The 22,103-nt window shown below is 37.3% G+C and overlaps 1 protein-coding gene across 1 annotated transcript in view; it reads left to right on the top strand.

Annotated features, from left to right (window-relative positions):
- The window catches only part of UBR5 (ubiquitin protein ligase E3 component n-recognin 5), an 84,414-nt gene extending 67,475 nt beyond the window's left edge, over nucleotides 1-16,939 (top strand). Inside the window, exons 42-62 of the mRNA XM_057422141.1 lie at nucleotides 43-311; nucleotides 1,673-1,884; nucleotides 2,239-2,469; nucleotides 4,309-4,382; nucleotides 4,936-5,108; nucleotides 5,208-5,321; nucleotides 5,857-6,077; nucleotides 6,703-6,823; nucleotides 6,910-7,008; nucleotides 7,244-7,487; nucleotides 8,062-8,173; nucleotides 8,709-8,853; nucleotides 9,142-9,272; nucleotides 9,506-9,566; nucleotides 9,814-9,989; nucleotides 10,394-10,478; nucleotides 11,833-11,988; nucleotides 12,363-12,476; nucleotides 13,835-13,979; nucleotides 14,604-14,689; nucleotides 15,747-16,939. Coding sequence (XP_057278124.1) covers nucleotides 43-311; nucleotides 1,673-1,884; nucleotides 2,239-2,469; nucleotides 4,309-4,382; nucleotides 4,936-5,108; nucleotides 5,208-5,321; nucleotides 5,857-6,077; nucleotides 6,703-6,823; nucleotides 6,910-7,008; nucleotides 7,244-7,487; nucleotides 8,062-8,173; nucleotides 8,709-8,853; nucleotides 9,142-9,272; nucleotides 9,506-9,566; nucleotides 9,814-9,989; nucleotides 10,394-10,478; nucleotides 11,833-11,988; nucleotides 12,363-12,476; nucleotides 13,835-13,979; nucleotides 14,604-14,689; nucleotides 15,747-15,959 — 3,182 coding nt within the window. The 3' untranslated portion in view covers nucleotides 15,960-16,939. The remainder of the gene's footprint in view (nucleotides 1-42; nucleotides 312-1,672; nucleotides 1,885-2,238; nucleotides 2,470-4,308; nucleotides 4,383-4,935; nucleotides 5,109-5,207; nucleotides 5,322-5,856; nucleotides 6,078-6,702; nucleotides 6,824-6,909; nucleotides 7,009-7,243; nucleotides 7,488-8,061; nucleotides 8,174-8,708; nucleotides 8,854-9,141; nucleotides 9,273-9,505; nucleotides 9,567-9,813; nucleotides 9,990-10,393; nucleotides 10,479-11,832; nucleotides 11,989-12,362; nucleotides 12,477-13,834; nucleotides 13,980-14,603; nucleotides 14,690-15,746) is intronic.
- Nucleotides 16,940-22,103: the final 5,164 nt, after the last annotated feature.

The raw sequence follows: 22,103 nt of genomic DNA, 5'->3' as shown, positions 1-22,103 counted from the left end.
GGTAGATGAATTCATTAATGTCATACCTTCTTTTCTGTTTAGCAAGTTCAGCGGGCTTGATTTACATTGATCCATCAAACCTGCGTCGAAGTGGTACCATCAGTACGAGTGCTGCAGCAGCAGCTGCAGCCCTTGAAGCCAGTAATGCAAGCAGCTATTTAACATCTGCAAGCAGCTTAGCAAGAGCATACAGTATTGTGATACGGCAGATATCTGACCTGATGGGTCTGATTCCCAAGTACAATCATTTAGTGTACTCCCAGATCCCAGCTGCAGTGAAGCTGACTTACCAAGATGCAGTTAACTTGCAGGTAAGAACATCCAGATCTCTGCAGAGAAACAATTCCACTACAGCTGACTTTATTTTTTTTTTTTTTTTTTTTTTTTTTTTTTGTAAAATCATAGAGTTGTTGAGCGTGACCTCTGAAGATAGTCTAGTCTAAATTCCCTGCAGGGTCAACAGAAGGCTGCTCAGGAGCTATGTTCAGTTAGGTTTTGAATACCTCCCAGGATGGAGACTCCACAAGTGCTCTGAGCAGCCTGTTGTTTGACAACTCTTAGAGTAAAAGTTTTTTGCTAAAGTTTAAATGGACATTTCAGGTATTTAAGTTTGTGCTTATTGCCTCTTGTCCATTCACTGGGAAGAGGTTGTCTCTGTATACTTTATGCCTTTTTATGAGCTATTTACACACACTGGTAAGATCCTTCTGAGTTTATTTCTTGAGTCTAAACTATCCCAGCTCTATCAGCCTCTCTATTTTACTTCTCTAATATATTACCTCTATATTACTACCTCTCTGTTATATGAGAGGTAGTGTATGCTGCAGTAGCTGTAGTTACTAATTCCATTAAATTGTTCATATTTCTTATACATACTTTTTTTCTTAGCTTAGTCTGACTGGTATCTGAGTGATAATAAAGTCAGGATTGACTGTTCTGGAGATACTGGTGATCTGTACTTGAAAACCTTCACCCTATTCTTTTTAATATGAATTGTTGAGTTTATAAAAGAAGAAAGTTAGTAAGGACCAAATAATTAAATGAGATAAAAGATTTGTACAGATAAATGTCTGTTTGCTGTCCCTGATGTTGGATAAAAAAAAAAACAAACAAAAAACAGGTCAATGCAGTTAGACTCTGGAGCCTGCTTTTCTCCCTATATTGGGAACAGGTGAAGAAAGACTGGACCAGGAGAGGTCTGTATGCAGACATAGTTCTCTGTGCAGGTTTTAACTTTGTTGTCTTTACTGAGTAAGTTGCGAGGGGTGAAGAATGGTGAAAGATCTGGCTAGTGAATGCTATAGCGGGATGAGGGATGTTAAAGCTACTAGAAAGTCAGCAATTGGACCAAAATCCCCAAGATGTGCACACCTGGAAGATGCTTGGTGGTCATAAGTTGAGGAGGAGATGTCCGAAGGAGAGAGAGGGGTGGTGAGAAAGCTTTACAGACACCAAGGAATAAAGTATTGAGAGCTGCATACCACTACAGTAAATCAGCAGTTGCAGTAGAGCTTTCTGAAACTGTTCTTTGGTCATTCTTGAAATGTGATTTTACACCCTCTTTGGAAGGAATCAGGTGTAACTATAAAAGCCATGGTGGAGGCTTATGTTGAGATTGCATTCTCGTCATCTAGTTCTCTTTGCAAAACTCATTACATCTCATTTTCTATAGAATTACGTAGAAGAAAAGCTTATTCCTACTTGGAATTGGATGGTTAGTATCATGGACTCTACTGAAGCTCAGCTGCGTTATGGTTCTGCATTAGCATCTGCTGGTGATCCTGGCCATCCAAATCATCCTCTCCATGCTTCTCAGAATTCAGCCAGAAGGGAAAGAATGACAGCCCGTGAGGAAGCCAGTTTAAGAACACTTGAGGGAAGAAGGTATGAAAATAGCTTGATTATGTGATATGATTTAGCAGTCTTGGAGTCAAATCTAATCTTCTTGTTTGCTGACATTTTGTAATGCAGCAGTTTACTTACTGTTTTAAGTTGGCTTCCTATGTTGTTCATACTATTTCATTTATTTTTATGTGTTACATTCACCTTGAGTATTAATTATTTGTAATATGCAGCACCTGAGCTGCTTATAGTAAAGCATGGAATATGGTTGTTACCACACTGAGTTTCTGTTTTTTAGTTTTCACATCCATCTTTCAGAAATAAATACTAATAGGTAAAGGCTGAATTCTGCTGTGATGCCTGATCTCTCTGTATTCCATCCTTTTCTTTCACTAGACGAGCTACTTTACTCAGTGCCCGTCAGGGAATGATGTCAGCACGTGGTGACTTCCTGAACTACGCACTGTCTCTGATGCGTTCTCACAATGATGAGCACTCAGATGTTCTTCCTGTTCTGGATGTCTGTTCATTAAAGCACGTTGCGTATGTTTTTCAAGCCCTTATTTACTGGATTAAAGCAATGAATCAACAGACAACATTGGATACTCCTCAGCTGGAACGGAAAAGGTACTGAGCCTGACTCACAGAAACAAACACTTTTGCACAAGTGGTGTATGCCCTTTTGTTTTAGTCATTTGTGTTGCTCAGCAACTCAAATATATACTTACATCTGCGTCTCTGCCTGTATATGTAGTAACATGCGTAATATAAAAAATACATATATAATGGTGTATAATGTATGTTTGATAAGCTTGCTGCAGTATCCTGTTCAAATCTTTTTACGCTGATTGCTAAAAAATTTCTTTCTTGCTGCTGAAACTTTAATTTGATTTTAAGCTCCATGGCAGTTCCTCTAAAAGATGTACGCAGGGCAATTTTTCATCTGAAAAGTGCAGTCTGCTGTTAACGTTTAACATGATGACAAACTTATTTGGAGTTCTCTCAAACATGTTAAGAACAATGTGGAAAAAAATAAAAAAGTTCAGTATGATGGGCTTAGCTGTTTTCTGTTTGGTTTTGGATATTTGAGACTTACTTGGTAGGAAAATCAAAGAGCTGAAAATGTCCTTAAGTTGAAAATCTCTAAATCCCTGCTACTTCAACTCTAGCATTTTACAGGATGCATTTATTACTTTTTAATATATTGCAAGATTTTAATTTTCTTTTTTTTTAGAAATGTTGTTTGATTTTGAAATGTCAGTTAATGGTCATAGAATTATCTGTGTGTTGGTAGTCTGCGCTATCTGTTCCCATTTCTTACTAAGTTTTGAGGTAACATACCTGAATAGTCATAGTCAACGGTTAAATAAATGCACATCTTTGCCCCTTCCTGCCCTGAATTGTCAGTATCACAGGTTAAACATAACTTTTCCTTTTCTCTATAAATTTAGTAACTGTAAAATAAGAGGTATTGATACTTTAAATATATATTGGGCTGCTGCTTTAGTTCCAGTGTCATGTTCAATATATCTTTGCTTGTATATAATATTATTGTATATAATGTAAGGCTTATTATGATCTCAAAATGCATACCAGAGGATGCTGATGTTAACAGTAGTTTCCTTACAAGTAGGGGTGATTTAAAACAATAAATGAGATTTTGTACTGGCTGACTTGAATAGTTAGAGCTGTGGCTTTAAGCCTTTTCCAGGCAATAAGATACTCCTGGAATCTGCTTGTCCCTCCAGAATTCACATATTGAAATCTGGCAAATAACTGTTCATCAAAGAATTGCAAAATTCACACAAAATGCTTATAAAGCTATGAAGGCACAGACCTTTTCAATTAAAGATCAGTGGTTCAAATTCAAACAGTTGCGTCTGCTAGATAACGTTTTAGTAGCCTGTATGAAATGAGATCTTACTGGTCATCATCTAGTTTCGGAATATATTTCACAATGCACAAACTGCCAGAAATGAATGCAAGTCAAAGTTCTTGATCCTTGTTTTCTTAATACAGTGAAATCCATTTCTTTAATATGCAGCTTGCAGGCTTAACTTTCTGAAGTGTGATCAGTGACATTTTTGTAAGACTGGGCATATTTATTCTACACCAGTAAATTTTAGACTAGTACTCACTTGTATTTCTTACACTAATGTAGGGTTCCTAGGTTTTATATATAGACGAGTCCTTAAAAACAAGCATACCAATCACTGTCTGAAGCTGCAGCTTTTTAGATCAAACTTAGTAGGTGGCTAAATGGGTAGGAGAGTAACTGTGTGAGTAAAGTAGTGAGTACGTAATGAGAAGTACTCTACAGTACTTTGATTTTAGAGTGCGTTCATTCTTATTTTGTATATCTCTCAAGCACACTTACAGATTATACTCTTGCTTTTACTGATTGCTACAGCTGTGTCTTGCCTAATGTTTTCTTCAAAGGATTGACTATTCTTTCTTTTTTTTAAGAACTCGGGAACTTTTGGAACTGGGTCTTGACAATGAAGATTCAGAACATGAAAATGATGATGACACCAATCAAAGTGAGTGTACAGATACACTTCTGTAGTATGCAAAAATACCACTTATGCTTTCTTAGCTTTTTTTCCCCTTTAGCTAGCTGAGAATTTGAATAAGTTTTGCTACTTGTATGTTACACTGAAGTTGTTTTTTTTGAAAGGTTTCCTTACCATAATTCCTTGCCAAATTTGTTCTGCCATTGCCTATTCTCATTTCTGGGCCTTCTTTTTGTCATCTCTTACTTATTCTATACTATGACAGGATTTAAAATTTGGTTTGGAGTTAAACTGATTTTTTTGATCTGATGAAACTGCTGCTGAAAATGGTGGAATATGTGCTCTGTACCGAGTATATATAGATTAGGAGTACGTGTTCAGTAAAATTAGTTACGGTAAAAAAGAAAAAAAGTCATAACTGCATCTTAATAAAAATACGGGATTTGTGGAAGCATCCTGTAGAAGTATTAAAGTTCCTCCAGTCAGGTAGCTGAGAGGGAAGCGTATTAACATTTTGGTATTTTAAATTCTTTGCTTCTATAACTGTTAAAATTGCATTGAAATCTTCTCTGATATTTAGGTGCTACACTCAACGACAAAGATGATGACTCCCTTCCAGCAGAGACTGGCCAAAACCATCCATTTTTCAGACGATCAGACTCTATGACGTTCCTTGGCTGCATTCCACCCAATCCTTTTGAGGTTCCTCTGGCAGAAGCCATCCCACTGGCAGACCAGCCTCATCTATTACAGGTGACATCAGAGATGATGTTCTGGAAGAAAACTGCATTTTGCTTTTTCACTTCTAACTGAAGTATATTATTTACCCAGAATGCTTCTGTTAATTTTCAGCCAAATGCTCGCAAAGAAGATCTGTTTGGCCGACCAAGTCAGGGTCTGTATTCATCTTCTGCCAACAGTGGGAAATGCTTAATGGAAGTCACAGTGGATAGAAACTGCCTTGAGGTAGATTTAAAGTTTTTATTACTTTAACAATTGAAGCTACTACCTTCATTCCTTAAAAAGACACTTCAGTATTTTCAGGGAGAATTTTAAGTGGCTTTCAGAATAATTTCAAATTACGTAAGTGTGAAAGTACGTGTGAAAACTTGGACCTTTTATTGAAAGTGTGGGTTTGGATTTTTTTTTTTTAATGTAGGAACTTTTATGATTACTGATTTATAGCAGATTTCAAGAATTATTTTCAAAGGCTGCAGTACGGTCCCAAGTTAATTTTGAAATGCCAATTATATCATTATTTATGATAAAAAGACTTTAATATTCCTATATCCCAGTAAATTGACTTGGCTACAGACCAAGCATTAAATGGCAAGCATGAAGTGGGAAAATGTGTGGTTTTGTAGTTGAAATGATTGAGGTTATTGTGTTTAACAGGTCCATTACATTGCTCATACTTGTGAGGCTTAAAAATTACATGTATCCTGAAAAAGCCTTATAGACTACTTTGAAAGTGCAATTAAATTTTACTTCTCCTCTTTAGGTTCTTCCAACTAAAATGTCTTATGCAGCCAACTTAAAAAATGTTATGAGCATGCAAAATCGGCAAAAGAAGGAAGGGGAGGAACAAAACGTGCCTACAGAAGAATCTGAGAGTTCAAAGCCAGGGCCTTCAGCTCATGATCTTGCAGCACAACTGAAAAGCAGCTTGTTGGCAGAGATAGGATTGACAGAAAGTGAAGGGCCACCTCTCACATCTTTCAGGTAGTTCGAGTTAAAAGTCACTCTGTGAAATATTACTGAGCTGACAAAAGAATATTTGGGACTCTGAAAAGTCTTCTAAACTTTAAATGGGCAGCTTTAGTTTGAATTTGTAGTTTGATAGTTTTAAAATGAACAGTCAAACAGTCTTCAAGGAAGTCTGGGCAAACTATAGTAAAAGTCCTTTACTACCTGGCTTCCTGCTACAGACCTACTATGGTGTCCTGGGTAGCTAAGTTTAAAAACTGGAATTGACAGCTTGCCATGTTTGCAGGGTGATGCTGCCCACCCTTCTTGCAGTGAGGGGCTGAACTGCCCACACTTTGAATTGCAGCTCTTTTAAAAAAAAATACTGAGGTTTTGATTGAAGGGGGACCAATAACAGTAAATTCCGTGGAGCAGTGAAGTTACATGCTTTGAGAGTAATTTCTCCTTGGAAGGAAGATGTGTGTTTCAGCTGAAACTAAACCATTTCATATGCTTTTGTCCACAAACTTACTGTACTGTGGTGGTGTTTATCAGAAGAGCTTATTTGAAGGCAGAGGATGAGAAAAAGATGAAGTACACAAACTGTGTCTGAAATTTCAGCTGATTTTCTTCTCTGTTGTTTATTCCTGCCTTCTATCAGGCCACAGTGTAGCTTCATGGGCATGGTTATATCTCATGACATGTTGCTGGGACGTTGGCGCCTTTCCTTAGAATTGTTTGGTAGAGTATTCATGGAAGATGTTGGAGCAGAGCCTGGATCGGTACGTGTTTCCCAGTGTAAGGGCAGTTCCTCTTCAAATTAAATTGTGCACCTCCCTCATTCTGATTTTGTTTTTTGTTTTTTAAGATCCTGACTGAATTAGGTGGCTTTGAAGTAAAGGAATCAAAGTTCCGTAGAGAGATGGAAAAGCTTAGAAACCAGCAATCCAGGGATTTAACATTGGAGGTAAAAAATGTTAGTTTATCTTCTGAATTGTTTTCATTAATTGAATTATTGCACACAGGATAACTTGCTAATATAACTTGCTAGGAGAAATTGTATTTCAGAATCTGCAAGAAGGTGTCTTAAACTTTACTTTGTGAGCTGTAGTTTCTCACAGTCTAATTGGTGTTTTCTCAGTCTATGCACAAGTGTCCAGAAACTTCTTGTGAAGTTGAAACTTTTTTTGTGTTTTTATTAGGTTGATCGAGACAGAGATCTTCTAATTCAGCAGACCATGAGGCAGCTCAACAATCATTTTGGTCGCAGGTGTGCTACTACTCCGATGGCTGTACACAGAGTAAAAGTTACTTTTAAGGATGAGCCTGGAGAAGGCAGTGGTGTAGCACGAAGCTTTTACACTGCTATTGCACAAGCTTTTCTGTCAAACGAGAAACTGCCAAATCTAGATTGCATTCAGAATGCCAACAAAGGTACCCATACAAGTAAGTGATGCATAGCAGTTAATCTACAGATAACATTCATAAAAGCCTTGGATTTTTTTTTTACACTGAAGTACTTGGCATTGTCTCAGAGCTTAGTTACCAGAGGAACTGTGAAAATTGTGCATGTTACTTCTCTGGGGCAAGGAAATGGCATTCTTTCTGCTTCTAGAAACAGGAAGCTCTTGTTTTTCTAGAAACAAAAGTCTGCTTTACATACTTTCAGTTCTTTTGAGCATCTTCCTCTCCAGTAGGTAATAATTGTCAAGATTTTAGCTAGTAAGAGGTTACACATTTTAATATAACTGCTCCATCTGGCTTGTCATGAATACATTTTAATGTTTTTGAAAGTATATATAACTCTTGAAGTACTTCAGCATTTGTAAGTTGGTACAGACACTTCAGGTTCCTTTCTTAAGTTTGACTGAACCCCAGTCACTACTTTTGAGTGAAGTGGTCTGTCTCATTTACGTCTTTCAAGCTATCTTCTGAAGCCGTGTCCTCCTTACACTGAAACTTAAGTAGGAGAAAGAAATATAAAGGTGTTTATGAGCTTATGAGGCTTTTTCCCCTTCAGGTCTGATGCAGAGATTGCGAAATAGGGGAGAGAGAGATCGGGAAAGGGAGCGGGAGAGAGAAATGCGGAGAAGTAGTGGCTTACGAGCTGGTTCTCGGAGAGATAGGGATAGGTAAGTGATATATATTTTCAATTTGTTGGAGATACTTTGTCAAACAGAATTATTGCCTTGGTCATCTTCAGGAAAGATACCTTTACTTCCTCAAATTAAAGGTGTCCGGCTTTTTTTACTTTCAGGAGCAATTTTCAGGGTAATTTTTTTTTCCAATCCAATATATACTTCAGTTCTTTAAAGAATAATAATGCTTACTTTAGCATTGATAGATTATGTCTCAACTATTTGCCATCCATCTGTCCTGCTTAAAACAATAATAAAAAATTGTGTACTAGAATAAAATTGTGAGGTGGTTCATAAACATTTTCATTGCTGGCATGTCTGACTGCTGTATCCAGAATACTAGTAGAACTAAAAATCTCTGGTTCATTTGATTATGTGCTTCTGAATCATTCTCTCCAAGCAGTTGTGAGCAACACTACTATTCCGGCATAAAAGCTAATGCTTTTTTGCATCTGTGTGCAAATGATACTGTTCTAGATTTTTGTGTATTTCCTCTGAAATAAGTACAGAGTGCTCTAATTTTCTTAAGGGACTTTAGAAGACAACTTTCCATTGACACACGGCCTTTTAGACCAGCATCAGAGGGAAATCCTAGCGATGACCCTGACCCTCTTCCAGCACACAGACAAGCCCTTGGAGAAAGGCTCTACCCTCGAGTGCAAGCAATGCAACCAGTAAGACTTAACAGTTTCATACACTTGATTATACGTTGCTCTTGTCCTTTTTAAATTAAAAATTAATTTTCTTGTCCATTATTGTTTAACATAAATTATTAGAACAAGTAGGACTGTTCCTATATTATTTGGCATTTTCTTAAGATTTTGTTTCTGTAATTTATTATTTAGCTTAGGAAGTGTCTTGCAGTAAATTCTATATTAAAAATACTAAAACTTTCATAAAACTATATTTGAAAATGAGCGAACTGGAGGAGAATACCAAGTCATATAATTCCTTATCCCCAGGCATTTGCAAGTAAAATCACAGGAATGTTGCTGGAACTGTCCCCTGCTCAGCTGCTTCTGTTACTAGCTAGTGAAGATTCACTTAGAGCAAGAGTTGATGAAGCTATGGAACTCATTATTGCACATGGCAGGTAAAGTATCAAGGATTTAGGTAAGAAATGAGAACAGATTTTGTGACCAAAACACTTTGACTATGCTACAGCTAACTCTGATACATACAACTTATTCCTTGCTTTGTTGTATGTATTTTTCTTTGGATTAGAGACTTGTTGACTTTGGTTTAATCTAATCTGTCTCGTTTCAGAATATCCCAGTTCCTTACTGTGAAATTAAATCTGCCTTTATCTTTTTTTCCCTTGTCAAGGGAGAATGGTGCTGACAGTATATTGGATCTTGGATTGCTAGACTCTTCAGATAAAGTGCAGGTAATGAATTGTTGCACAAATTAAACTTACTTAAGCTCCAATTATATCAGTTAATTTTAAAAACTTAAGCAACTGTACCTCTCCTTTATCATGCAAGACAAGAGGTATAAAATGTTACCATTAGGAAATATAATGGAAATTCTTAAGCAGTGAACTTGAACCTTTGGGTCTAGCAGCAAATAGCTTCTTGATGTGTGTCAGTAACTAGAATTAAGTATGTTAATTGCTATTCTGACTTTCAAAACAGGAAAACAGAAAGCGACATGGTTCCAGCCGCAGTGTTGTAGATATGGAATTAGATGATACAGATGATGGGGATGACAATGCACCACTTTTCTACCAACCTGGAAAACGAGGTTTTTATACACCAAGACCTGGTAAAAACACAGAAGCAAGGCTGAATTGTTTCAGAAACATTGGCAGGTATGCTACTAGTAACTAGTGCAGTCTGAAACATGTAAAAGATGAATATACAAAATACCACGGAGAGTACCAATGATACTAGCTGCAAAAGTTTTATTACTTTTATGCTTTGTATTTCTCACTTGGAGCTAAATAGTGGGGAATTTGCACTGTGTGAAAACAGTGTGAAGTTTCTTTTCCTGTTATATTTTTATCTTTTTTTAACAATGTGGAAGTTTTATATTGAAGGAAATACTTTTTTGAAATCATATATGTCTATAATTTTCTTTTTGGGATAGACAGGGCTGGAAAGCTACCTGCAGCTTGATTCTTAGAATATTTTGACTTTCCTAATGTGAGTTTGCTGAATGATCTCCAGTGTAATTTCTCTTGTGCTGAATCAAAACCCATATGCATGTTTTCAGAATCCTAGGATTGTGCTTGTTGCAGAATGAGCTGTGTCCCATCACGTTAAATAGACACGTAATCAAAGTTCTTCTCGGCAGAAAGGTAAATTGACACAGAAATTTTAATTTTCTTCAATTAATGAAACTTAATCTTGAAAAACTGTTTTATTTTCTTTTGTGCATGCATTGAGTAGCAGAGTTGATACTGGAACTGTAAGGCTGCCTTTAAATTTAATTTGAAGAATATTAGTTTTATCATTTCCTAGAGTTTGAACTGAGTGCGTGTACCAGGTGTCAGGTATTTGACCAAGATGTAATGATTTATAGTAGGCTAGCCTGTTACTGTCTTCAGAAACAGCTTACTGTCTCCTCTTTTTCTCTGCCTGAGACTGAAGACTTGAAGATGTAGTGTTCAACAGTACTAGGCAACAGCATGTCAGCTTTCTAAAAGGCATTTTCCTCAGTATTTGAGAGAACTCCTTGAATTTGTCATTTTGTCTCAGGTGTAGATATAACTTAATTCGGAGAATAATTACCTAAACTTTTGGCAAAAAATGCTTCCACACGCCAGAAATCCATATTATATATTGCATTTTTCATGCATTAGTCGGTAGCATTGTGAGTTCTGTGTGATGCAACGAACTTAAACCAAGGTTTGTTACTGTTGTTTTTTCTTTAAAAACTGTTGGTCACATAATCGGTTATCCAAGATACATACAATCTTTGATGAAAAAGGCTTAATGGCAGAAAGATATGCCTCCAAGAATCCCCTGATATCTTCCAAGAAATATTCCCTTCTAATTATATTCTTCAGCTTTTTCTTCCGTTTGCATTCCTTTCAGTTAAATGTCGGATACATTAAAGAGTATTTTAGGTTTAGTTTAGTTTGTAGATGACTTCTCTCCAGGCTGATAAAGAACAAAGAAGCAACGAACTACGTAAACAAGAATTAGACATTGGTATTTTAATTGTTGGAAACTGTGGTATACATTTCAGCCATTGGTCACTTAAATGTGTATACATATCAGCAATATGTATGTGTTTTAAGTGGAGGGGAACTTTCAGCATTTTGTAGCAGCAATGCAAATTGTTTCCAGTTTCAGTCAGCCTCCATCATATTTCTGTTATCTAGGTAATATGTAGAAGAATTTGTTTAAAAAAAACCCTGTAAATTTTCCTTATAGCCTCTATGCCCTTAACGTCAGGAAAGGCCTTAGAGGTCTATCTTTACATTCTGGTAATGCACCTCAGTTGAGTGTTCCAATGTACCTTCAGAGGTGGCTGAATATATCAGTTTGACTGCCTTTACTTCCAAGTGTTTGTATGCTTTTTACATGGGTGATGCACTGCTGTATGCCAGTGCATAGATTAGGCACAGATCACATAATTTTGAGTATATTCTTGAACAACAGGAGTGCTTCAAACATTACTTTCAAACATCTATCTTTTTTTTATAGGTGAACTGGCATGACTTTGCTTTTTTTGATCCGGTTATGTATGAAAGCCTTCGGCAACTTATCCTCGCTTCGCAGAGTACAGATGCTGATGCAGTGTTTGCAGCAATGGATTTAGCCTTTGCAATAGACCTGTGTAAGGAGGAGGGTGGAGGGCAGGTAAGCACAGAAAAACCTGTATCTCTGTAGCTTCAGAACTGGACAGCTTATGCATGCGGTAGTGTTCATGTATATAACCCGTGTACTTGCCAGGTGGCAGAGATAATGTTTTACGTTTCCTAGACTCAAATACAGGGTGGTTCTTGGACACTGAAGTGTGGCTTTTCTCCTTGAAGCTGATGTAGAGCCTACCATGAAGTCTGGATAGCACAGTCAATCCTAGGGAATCTTTAAAGCTAACCTTTAATCGGAATTTTTTCTTGTTTTTAGAGGCATATTAAGTAATAAATCACTGTGCAGCTTACTGTGTCTGTTGTAATAATCTTATTTCCTTTTTTTCTTCTTTTTAAATGGTGCTTGTTACTTTGCCATAGGTTGAACTTATTTCCAATGGTGTAAATATACCAGTCACTCCTCAGAATGTATATGAATATGTCCGGAAATACGCAGAACACCGGATGTTGGTAGTAGCAGAACAACCTCTACATGTAAGTCTTCGGTGCAGTATTTTTAAAAACGGAAGAACAAAAAAATATATGAATTTTCAGTGAGATAATTCTGGTATCATTAACAACAGTATTGCTACTCAGGTTTCATTTGAAGTCTTGACAGCTTGGTTAAAAATATGTAATGTCCTAATGTTTCATAATGATACAGCTGTTTGTGCAGTACTGTGCAGACCACATACTTCTGTAGAATGAAAGGTAATTTCTTTTAAACTTGATCTCATTGGTTTAAGCTTGTATATTCATTTCTTGAGCTCAAATGGCACATACCCTCCTGGAATTTTTGCTTTGTATTTAGCAGTGACTGTTACAGTCGTCTGTCACCTTTGATTTGGTTAGCCTTATAAACAGATTAAAAAGCAATTTCAAAATACTTATATAAATCACCTTGAACTTCTGACTTGTGTCCTCATTTGAAAAGCAAAAATCAGTTATGAAACATACAGCTTTGCTTTTATTTTACTACCCTGGCAAGAGCCCTAGCAATTGACTATAAAACTGCATTAAAAATAATTTGGATTTTGAAGGAAGAACTTTTTAAATTGAAGTTATGGAACCATATATTCTTGTTAACAGTTAATGAAGGTCCAGTACGGGGAACTACTTACTGTCTGTTATATGATACTACATCTAATCTTGGTCATTTCTGAGGGCGGTGGTTTCCTGCTATACTTCTGAGATAGGCTAGCAGACTGCTTGATTACCTCTGCGAAGTTTAGCTCCACAGTTCTCACAGACAGAACATGTTGCCAGAAATAGGCTACTTGATCTCAGTGTGTGGCTGTATTCATAATTTCACTCTTGTTTATTTTAAGAGTTGAAAGCCATAATGTTTGTATTCACTTGGGAATTTCCTAAGACAAATCTATTCATACTTTCATTTTGAAAATGAAATTTCTAATCTTTTCAGGATTTTATTCATATAAAATATGTGTGTGTATAACATTTTTAAAGCAGAGTTGGCATGTGAGTATCTGTGGAAGCAAAGAAAAAGTAACATGCAGGATGCTTTTTGTAATGCTCAGTAGATTCAGTGTAGCTCAGCAAAATACCTGACTTTTTAGCATTAGAGAGTGCATTTGCTTCTGGTCAGAATATTAGTTCAAATCATTACTGCTTTCTTTTGCAACAGTAGGTGTAGGGTTTAACAGATTGGTGCAGTTCTTTGCTTCAGAATATTTGAATCTCAGATGGCAAAGGTTTGAAAGGAAAGAACAGCTAGGAGAATAAGGAATTCTGAGATAATGGGAGATTTCCCATGGAATGTTTTGGTAATGCATTTATAGTCAGTCTGAAAATGATTATGACTATAATGTGAACCTTGTGGTCTTTTACTTAAGGCAATGAGGAAGGGTCTCCTGGATGTACTTCCAAAGAATTCATTAGAAGATTTGACAGCAGAAGATTTCAGACTTCTAGTAAATGGCTGTGGTGAAGTAAATGTGCAAATGCTAATCAGCTTTACCTCTTTCAATGATGAGTCAGGTATGAAAGAACTTCCTCATTCAGAAACTGAGTTGCAGGAATAACTTAAGGCTGCCTGTTCTGTGTAAAGTTACCAGCGTCAAACTACCTCTTCAAATTTGACATCACTTAAGAAGTCACTGAAAGTCCTAATACAGTTATTATTGTTTTTACATACCTTTGAAAATATTTACCTTCAATAGGGGGGTGGGGAGAGGCTTTCCCAGCTTTCCTGTCGCTATATCTTAAATACAAGGATTGTATTATTGGTAGCCTGTCTTTCCTTCTAAAAGTTCTGAGCCAACTTCAGAACTATAAATGTGATGGATACAGTCTGATATTTCTTGCATATTTTTTAATATTTTTATAAATTATTTTATAAATATTTTATAAATTATTTTTATATTTAGCTGTTGTTAGGCTTTTTGAGAGGGAGGGGATGAGGGTTGTATTGAGGTATTTCAGAGTTGGCTTTTACATTCAGAAGTATGTGTATTAGTTTTGAAGCTACTAGTGTCTCCAGTATCTGGATTTTATGAATGAGACTTAGCTGAGATCCAACTTGCAGTACAGGTAAAACAGATTTCTTAATATTTACTGTCCAGTGCACCAGATGAATTATATATCTTCTTTTATTTCACACAGGAGAAAATGCCGAGAAGCTTTTGCAATTCAAGCGTTGGTTTTGGTCAATAGTTGAGAAGATGAGCATGACAGAAAGACAAGATCTTGTAAGTTGTCTGTTCCCAGGGGAAATGTACAGAGGAACTGGAATAACTTAGGCATCATTACTGTTTTTAACTGTGTCTACCTGTATGTGAAAAATTAAGGTTGCAAAGCAATGTAACAGGGTTTGATTAGACTCTCAGTTCTGGAAACATCAGGTGTGAATCCTAGACCTTCCTTGCAGCTGAAAGTAAGTGCAGTGTGTCCTTATCCATATTCACAGGTCTCTCACGGAAGTAGAGTCTCTGCACAGTTATTCTTAAACTGAGTAACTGTGGTTTGGCAGCTGTGCTGTGGGCAAGTGGGGTCTTGAGGTTGAGTTCTCCTCCTCGATAATCTGTGTATCCCAAAGGCAATACCTGTGTCCTCGCTGAAAGATGTCAGTAATGACACTATCTCTTTCTCAGAGCCCTTTAGGAATAGCTGATGAGAAGCATGAAAGAGTGAGATACTGTTCAGCAGGGTTCATTTTGTAAAAGTTGTCTATAAATTGTGTTCATTGTGTGCTTCCTAAAAACCTTCTACTACTTAGGGTACTCCCTTTACAGTTTGCTAAAAGGAAATAAGGACTAATCTGAAAAACAGAAAATCTAGAACACATTTGTTAAGGCATATTTGGTAGTGATTCTGCCCTGCAGGTCATTATATCACACTTCAGACAGTAAAGCAAATGTTCTCTGTTGCTGCCTTTTTGTCTGTACAACCATTACATTCTGTAGCCACTAACTTGTGAAACCTTTCTGATGCATTTTCTATTGATGGCAGTCACCATCTCCCCAGATCCACCTGGGGGCATGTGATTTACTGAAGATTTGTTGATGCAGGATCATTTTGAATGCTGCTTTTATCAGTTTTAACAGAAAAACATAAAATGAACAGTCAAAGGAAGGAAGCCACTACAAAACCATGTAGCATAACCATTGAGTTAGCTGGAATATTGAACATAGTATGACCAAACTTGCTGTGACTGTGCAGTTCTTTAACCTATCCCTATACAACATGTAGGCAATACAAATTTTAGCCTTGTACAGCAACATTTTAAATGCTGTCTTCTTTTTTCAGGTTTACTTTTGGACCTCAAGTCCATCATTGCCTGCCAGTGAGGAGGGATTCCAGCCTATGCCGTCAATTACAATAAGACCTCCAGATGACCAACATCTTCCTACAGCAAACACTTGCATTTCTCGCCTTTATGTCCCACTCTATTCCTCTAAGCAGATTTTGAAACAGAAATTGTTACTCGCCATTAAGACCAAGAATTTTGGTTTTGTGTAGAGTATAAAAAGTGTGTATTGCTGTGTAATATTACTAGCTAAGTTTTGTAGATTTTTCCATTTGTCTATAAAAGTTTATGAAAGTTAATGCTGTCATACCCCTGGTGGTACTTTAAAGATTTAAATGCAAACATTCCTGTACTAAATTTGTAACATAAAGGCCTAAGGAGCACTGGCAAGATCTGATTGCAACAGTTTGCTAGTCAGTAACTCCTTTGCCTAACCCCAGCCAAAGATGACAGCAGAACAATATAATTTACACTGTGATTTATCTTTTTGCTGAGGGAAAATATGTAAAATGTTCTGAAAATTCACTGCTGCCTTTGTGGAAAGTGTTTCAGCAAAGGTTCTTGTATAGAGGGAGTAGGGAATTTCGAAATAAAAAATTAAGTATGTTCTGTGTTTTATTTTAACTTTTTTTATTTTTAAATGGTGTTTAATTTGTGGTTGGCTGCAGTTGTGTATCATGTATATTGAACTTGTAAAAAGTTCCTGACAGCTCAGATCCCAGAGTTGGGATCGTTCACCTACGAAACCACTTTCATTGCAATTTTTGTTCTGATTGCATTGAACTCTGGCACATCAGATACCATCACTAATATTTTGCATGTAATCTGTAACCTTAGTGGCTTTTTGTTTCAGTTTGGGTTTTTTTTTCCTGTACATATGATGAGGCCAATGCACAGTATTTCATAGTTCACAATCAACATTTTTGTATCCCTGTTTCAGTGAACAGACAGTCAGGCGATTGTTCCACTACCAGTTCTAACCCAACACTTGTACTACGTTATCTTAACTATGTAAACTCAGCCTGGGCACTTTCTGGTAACTGTAAAATGTTTATAAGATCATGATTATTGAAGATACATTTTGGAAAACTTTAATGTTCGTGAGCAGCTTAACTTCTTTTGTATCTAGCCTTTTTTTAAGTATCTTGTTACAGTTTTTTAATAAAGAAATTACAGACAAAATACCAAGCCATATTGAAGAAACAATAGTTTTTATTTATTTAGCCATTTATACTTTAGCTAACTGCATACACTAAACATAGTTGTTCATTAAAAATCTGGATTTTGTAACTGAAAAATTGACCTGCAGAAGATATTCAGCCCACATTTTACAGTTAGCAGAGAATCCTGAATGAAACAGGCCAGGCAACCCCTTCTTTTCACAGAATTGGTTTGAAGGGAAAGTGGCTTGTTCTGAAAACTCTCAAGGTAATTAGGTCAGGATAAAATTCCCAAACTGCATTGTAGTGGGTTCTGCTGTATGTTCACTTTTGAAGTGGTTGGTTGCTTTTGGGGAGGGCAGTCTTTGACCATAATCTAGGACTTGTTTTCCCTAATGCTTGAGAGATTTTTGAGAGTTAGGAAGTGATTAATAAAGGAAGGAGCTACTTTTTCTGTGTCAAAACAAGTATCTGAAAGCTTAGCAGGCTGAAGTACTGAAGGTTAAGAGCTTTTGTGGTGGTGATGTTGTTCTCCCTCTTTCTTGCTTCTCCAACACCATGAGTCCATGTTTGCGATTTTTCTTCCTTTTGTTGGAAGAAAATTATCGTTCTGTCAAAATCCAAGTGGAATTCACCTTTGCTGGAGCTCCACTGGGTTTTCCTTTCTGTCAGCTAGTTGAGGATGACCAGAAGTTACCCACAGTTGTGATTTTAAAAAAAAGCCTCTGTTTTCAGAGTTTATTTAGTTGCTAGAGGTATGGAGGACAGCTGACATCAGAAATTCTGATCACCAGTTGCCAAATTGATGTTGAAAATCCTGTTTTCTAAATAAGGCTGACTGGTTCAGACTTGTGTAGTTAAGTTGCGGATAACTGAGGAAACGGGTGTAGAATTATTTCTGCATGTACTAATAGCTCTTAAGTCAATTATCTTAGAAAAGAGTAGTTTCAGTATTTGAGGATTGGATTCTAGTCGGGATTTCCTGTTGTGACCTCCAGTGTATCTTAAGTTCAAAACTGTATTGGATTTTACTGTGCTAATATCAGCTAAAAATGAAAAGCAGTACAGCTACACAAGTTTAGCTGTAGGTGTATTAGTATAGAGAAAATTTATGCTGGCATGGCTGTTCTCATATACTAAGGAGGATAGTTACAAGGGTACAAAGCAACATATGCCTGGATTTCTAACTGGTGTCATTATTTCCATTACCAAAAATGCCTCTAACTGAAATGTGTAAAGTAAGTAGATGGCAACAAGACAAACTGTTTAGAATAGGCATCAAATCTACAGTCTGTAAAATAAAGCTCCCTCCCTCACAAAGCTTTGTGAGACTCGATGTATTAAAAAGTATCCAAGGCCCTTGGATGAAAGGCCATATATAAATGTAAAGTACTATGCGTGTGTGTATATATATATATATGTATTGTGTGTATATGTATATAAGTGTATGTGTATGTATAACATATAAATATATGTTATATGTATATATATTTGTATATAGGTTAAACATTTTTTAAAGTCCTGTAATGTATAGCTAGACAGAAATTATACCGATAACTCAGTAGCTCACCATATATACACACACAAGGCATTCTGATAAGAGGGACTCTAGAATGATTTATGCTGTCATGATTGACTTGAAATGTGTATGTAGCTTTATAAATAGCTTTTTTCCTCTGTATGGTATATTTAAACTATATCAAGATTTTAATAAGAAAAATGTTTATTAAAATCATACACCTCATCTCCCTTTGGCTTAAGCCCTTCTGTTAGTTCACTTTTAAGAGGTAGAGAAACTAGTTAAAAGAAAATCCTGTAATGTTTACATTTTTGAATAGTCCTAAATCCGTAACTGCTGAAAAAGGAGATAAAATTAGCTCCTAATGAAACATTATCACCAACTACTAGACTAGTTTCTATTCTGAACTAGGGAGAGCTGACACCTTAGTGCTAACTTCCAGAGCTAATTCTTGTTGGTTTCTGTTCTCAGCTGACTATATCCAGTGCAGAAACAAATTTGCTTGTTCCAGCTTCGTTAGTTTTCCAGAAGTGAAAAATTGGATGGACTTGTCATCAAGTGGCCTTTCCCATCTGTTTGGTCTGGGAGGAAGTTTTCTTTCCTGCAAGTTAGTCATCTGGTCATTAGGTAACATGCAGTGAAAAAGCTGTAAAGTGGCAAGTCTGTGAATGGAAAGCAATACCCTTCTTGTGCAGCCGCAGTCATTCAGGGAGCCAGAGGAAGGGAAATTTTACTAATCTCTTAAAACTATCTTTGTATAACTTGCACAATTGTATACAGAGCTGCTGTTTTTCTGAAGTTTACTTCTTCCATATATGCACCCAAGGAGAAGTGCACAGAGGGCAAGGAGGGAGCCTTCCCTGGGTAGCTGGAGTGCAGGTCTAAAAAGTGCCCAGTCCCCAGCACCCGCCTCCCTTACGGTCCCGCTTCTCCCAGGGTGCCCTAATTCAGCACACCTCTTCATCATGCTTAACACCGTGTGAGAGAGTGCAGTGGGTTAGTTGCAACCTTCCCAGAGGAAGCTTGCTGCTGTTCTCCTTTAACTCCCTTTTATAGTGTCCTTATCTGTGGATCTTGTCATGTGTGTGAATCTGTAAATGCCATTCTGAGCTTTTTCCATGTCTGTAATTTTTGCTTTAGTGACACTTTTCTCTGGCTTCCTCTCTCTAGGGCAAACTACGGCTGTCTATCATAGTAGCTTTTATTCCCTTTTTCTTCTCAAGCTTTGTATGATTTGATCTGAACTCTTCATACTGCCTTTTTAAGAACAGGTCTGTCAAAACAGAACAGAAAATTCTGCAAGCCTGGATTAACTGGATTTGAGTGCGTGTGGCATTTGCTTATCCCAAGGTGTGAATGTCCACACACAGATTGAAGTGTGTAGGTGAACGGGTCTAGCAAAAGCTCCAGAGACTTGAACTCGCAGTGCTGGAAGTTCCCACGTGGTCTGTGTGGGGAGGACATAGAACAGGCATCACAACTGGAATCTGGCCTCCATCGCAATGTACTCATTGCCCAGCAGGACTTCTAGCATCACCAGGAGCAGCGATGGGTCCTTTCCTAGTTGGAAACTACTTTCATGGTTTTCATTTGGAGCTACTTGAGTAGTTTATGATTGAACAGATTTACTGAATTGAGCATCATGGAGAGCTTTTAATTTTTCATATACCTTTTAAAGATTTTCTGTGGAGTTGTCTTTAAGAGGATAACTTTATATCTTGCTTGAAACATAAGCCTGTAGGACTTCTTTTGCTCCCATTTATCAATGGCTTTCTTAATATACAGGTATTTTTTGTTGTTACTATTATAGTAATATACCATTTAGTATAGCAAGAAACGGTTGCTCCTGTGGTAAAACTTCTTAGTATCCCTTGTCCAGTGATAATGGCAACTAACACAAACGTGTGTGAGTACTGTAATCATGTGAGCCTATTGGAAAATAGGTTGCTGCCACAGCCTGTAGTTAGTTTGCTTTGCAAGGACACTCCAAAGAAAACAGTTTTAAGTGAATTTAATTTACATAAGAAAATTCTTCAATTTACCTGAAATGGCATTCTTCATAGAAAAAATGATATTTATAAAGCATTTTTAAAAGGCATCTAACCACTCCTAAAATAAGTAATACCTTTTGGGGGAAGGGGAGGGAAGAGCAATTATAATTTAAGCTGTGATTACTGCATTTGGGATGCTTTAGAATGTAAAATTTTGGGACACTATCAGTAACTGATTTTGCCTTGCCATGAAAAAGTGCGCTGCTAATATGGACTCCATTTTTTTAAATTGCTTTTATTATTTTTAGGACTGCTAAATGCAACTGTGGTGTTTCGGTTTTAGTGGGTCATAATTACTCTGTTGGACAGAGCACGTTTTAGGAATGCAAAGCTCTGCTGTAATCCCATGAGCTCAGGGTCTGTCCAAAGGTGCACTAAAGGTGTGTGCTGCTGCTGCACCTCCATTAATTGCAGTTAGCAGAGCGAGAGAGAGCTGTTGTGAAGCCACAGGTCACCCTGCAGGAACACCCGTTCTGGCAGTGTGCTGCCTCAGGACATGACAGCGGATGTGATCCTGCACATCAGAGTCCCTCCCCATGCAGAAACACAGCTCCTAGCACCCATGTTTGTTGTGAGCGAGTGCAGGTATGAGGCTGGTAGACCAGGACAGGGAGCTGGGTCATCTAGGCTAGGTTATGCTTGCCTAGAAAGGTTGGACCAGATGATTCTTGAAGTCCTTGCCAACGTGGTATTCTGTAGTTCTGTGCTGTACCACTGGGCAATTGGGAACTAAGGAATGAATACAGCTTCCACCTCCTGCTGAGGAGCTCCTTCTGAATATGACATCATAGGTAGAGCTGAGTAACATGCAAAATCATGCATAATGCTGTACTTGATGTATATGATTATTCTGCTTGTAAACTGTTTTACAGTTCCACATGTGCTTTTCCATATTTCAGTATCATGTGCACGTTGTAACTAATATAAACAAAGCTAACAAGTTGGTGGATTTCTGTGGAGGTGCAAGAGCAGCCAACTGCTGCTTTGTTAATCCTTGTGGTATACTTCCTTTGCAGTATTTTTCCTTTGTATATTAATCTAGGCATTATGTAAATAGATGTTTGCTGTGCATCTCTTAAAGGGCAGGTGTGACTTTAAGGAGTTATCCCCAGATACTAGAACTCCTTTCTATTGCTAAAGATACTTATTTGTGGTAGTTCTTAAACCTTGTCAAATACTCAGCGGGACAATCCCTTGTTTGGGGAGTTTTGCAAGAGCAGCCAGGATAATCAGGTTAGGGGGCTAAGAGAACTGCTAGGAAGGTCAGTGTTATTTGACAGGATTAGCATGCCTAAGTTTTGCTGCTTAGTGGTTTTTGCCCTGAAACTCACGTCTCCCTCATACACCATCAGCACACTCTGCATTAGACACACCAGTGTAATTTGTCAGTGTTAATGGGTCAGTTGGGTTTACTCTACATCAATCAGTGTTTCTCTAATCATTTGCTCTGGACAAAAAATTGGAGTCCCTGGTACTTTGTATGCCAGTGAGTGGAGCTGTTGTTGGATATGAATATTAAGCAACTTGTATGGGTACCTGGGTAATAGCACTGAAAAGCTGACTCGGTGTGCTGAAACCAGGACACTCAGAAAGAGCAGTAGACAGGTAACAGCAGATGTTGGTGTA

This window comes from Pezoporus wallicus, unplaced genomic scaffold (genome assembly GCF_028554395.1).
Source record: "Pezoporus wallicus isolate ANWC-B61680 ecotype Strahan unplaced genomic scaffold, APGP_CSIRO_Pwel_v1 contig_13368, whole genome shotgun sequence".
NCBI classification, from domain to species: Eukaryota; Metazoa; Chordata; class Aves; order Psittaciformes; family Psittacidae; genus Pezoporus; species Pezoporus wallicus.
Note: the sequence above shows the minus strand (reverse complement) of the source record. Positions and strands in the feature narration are given on the sequence as shown.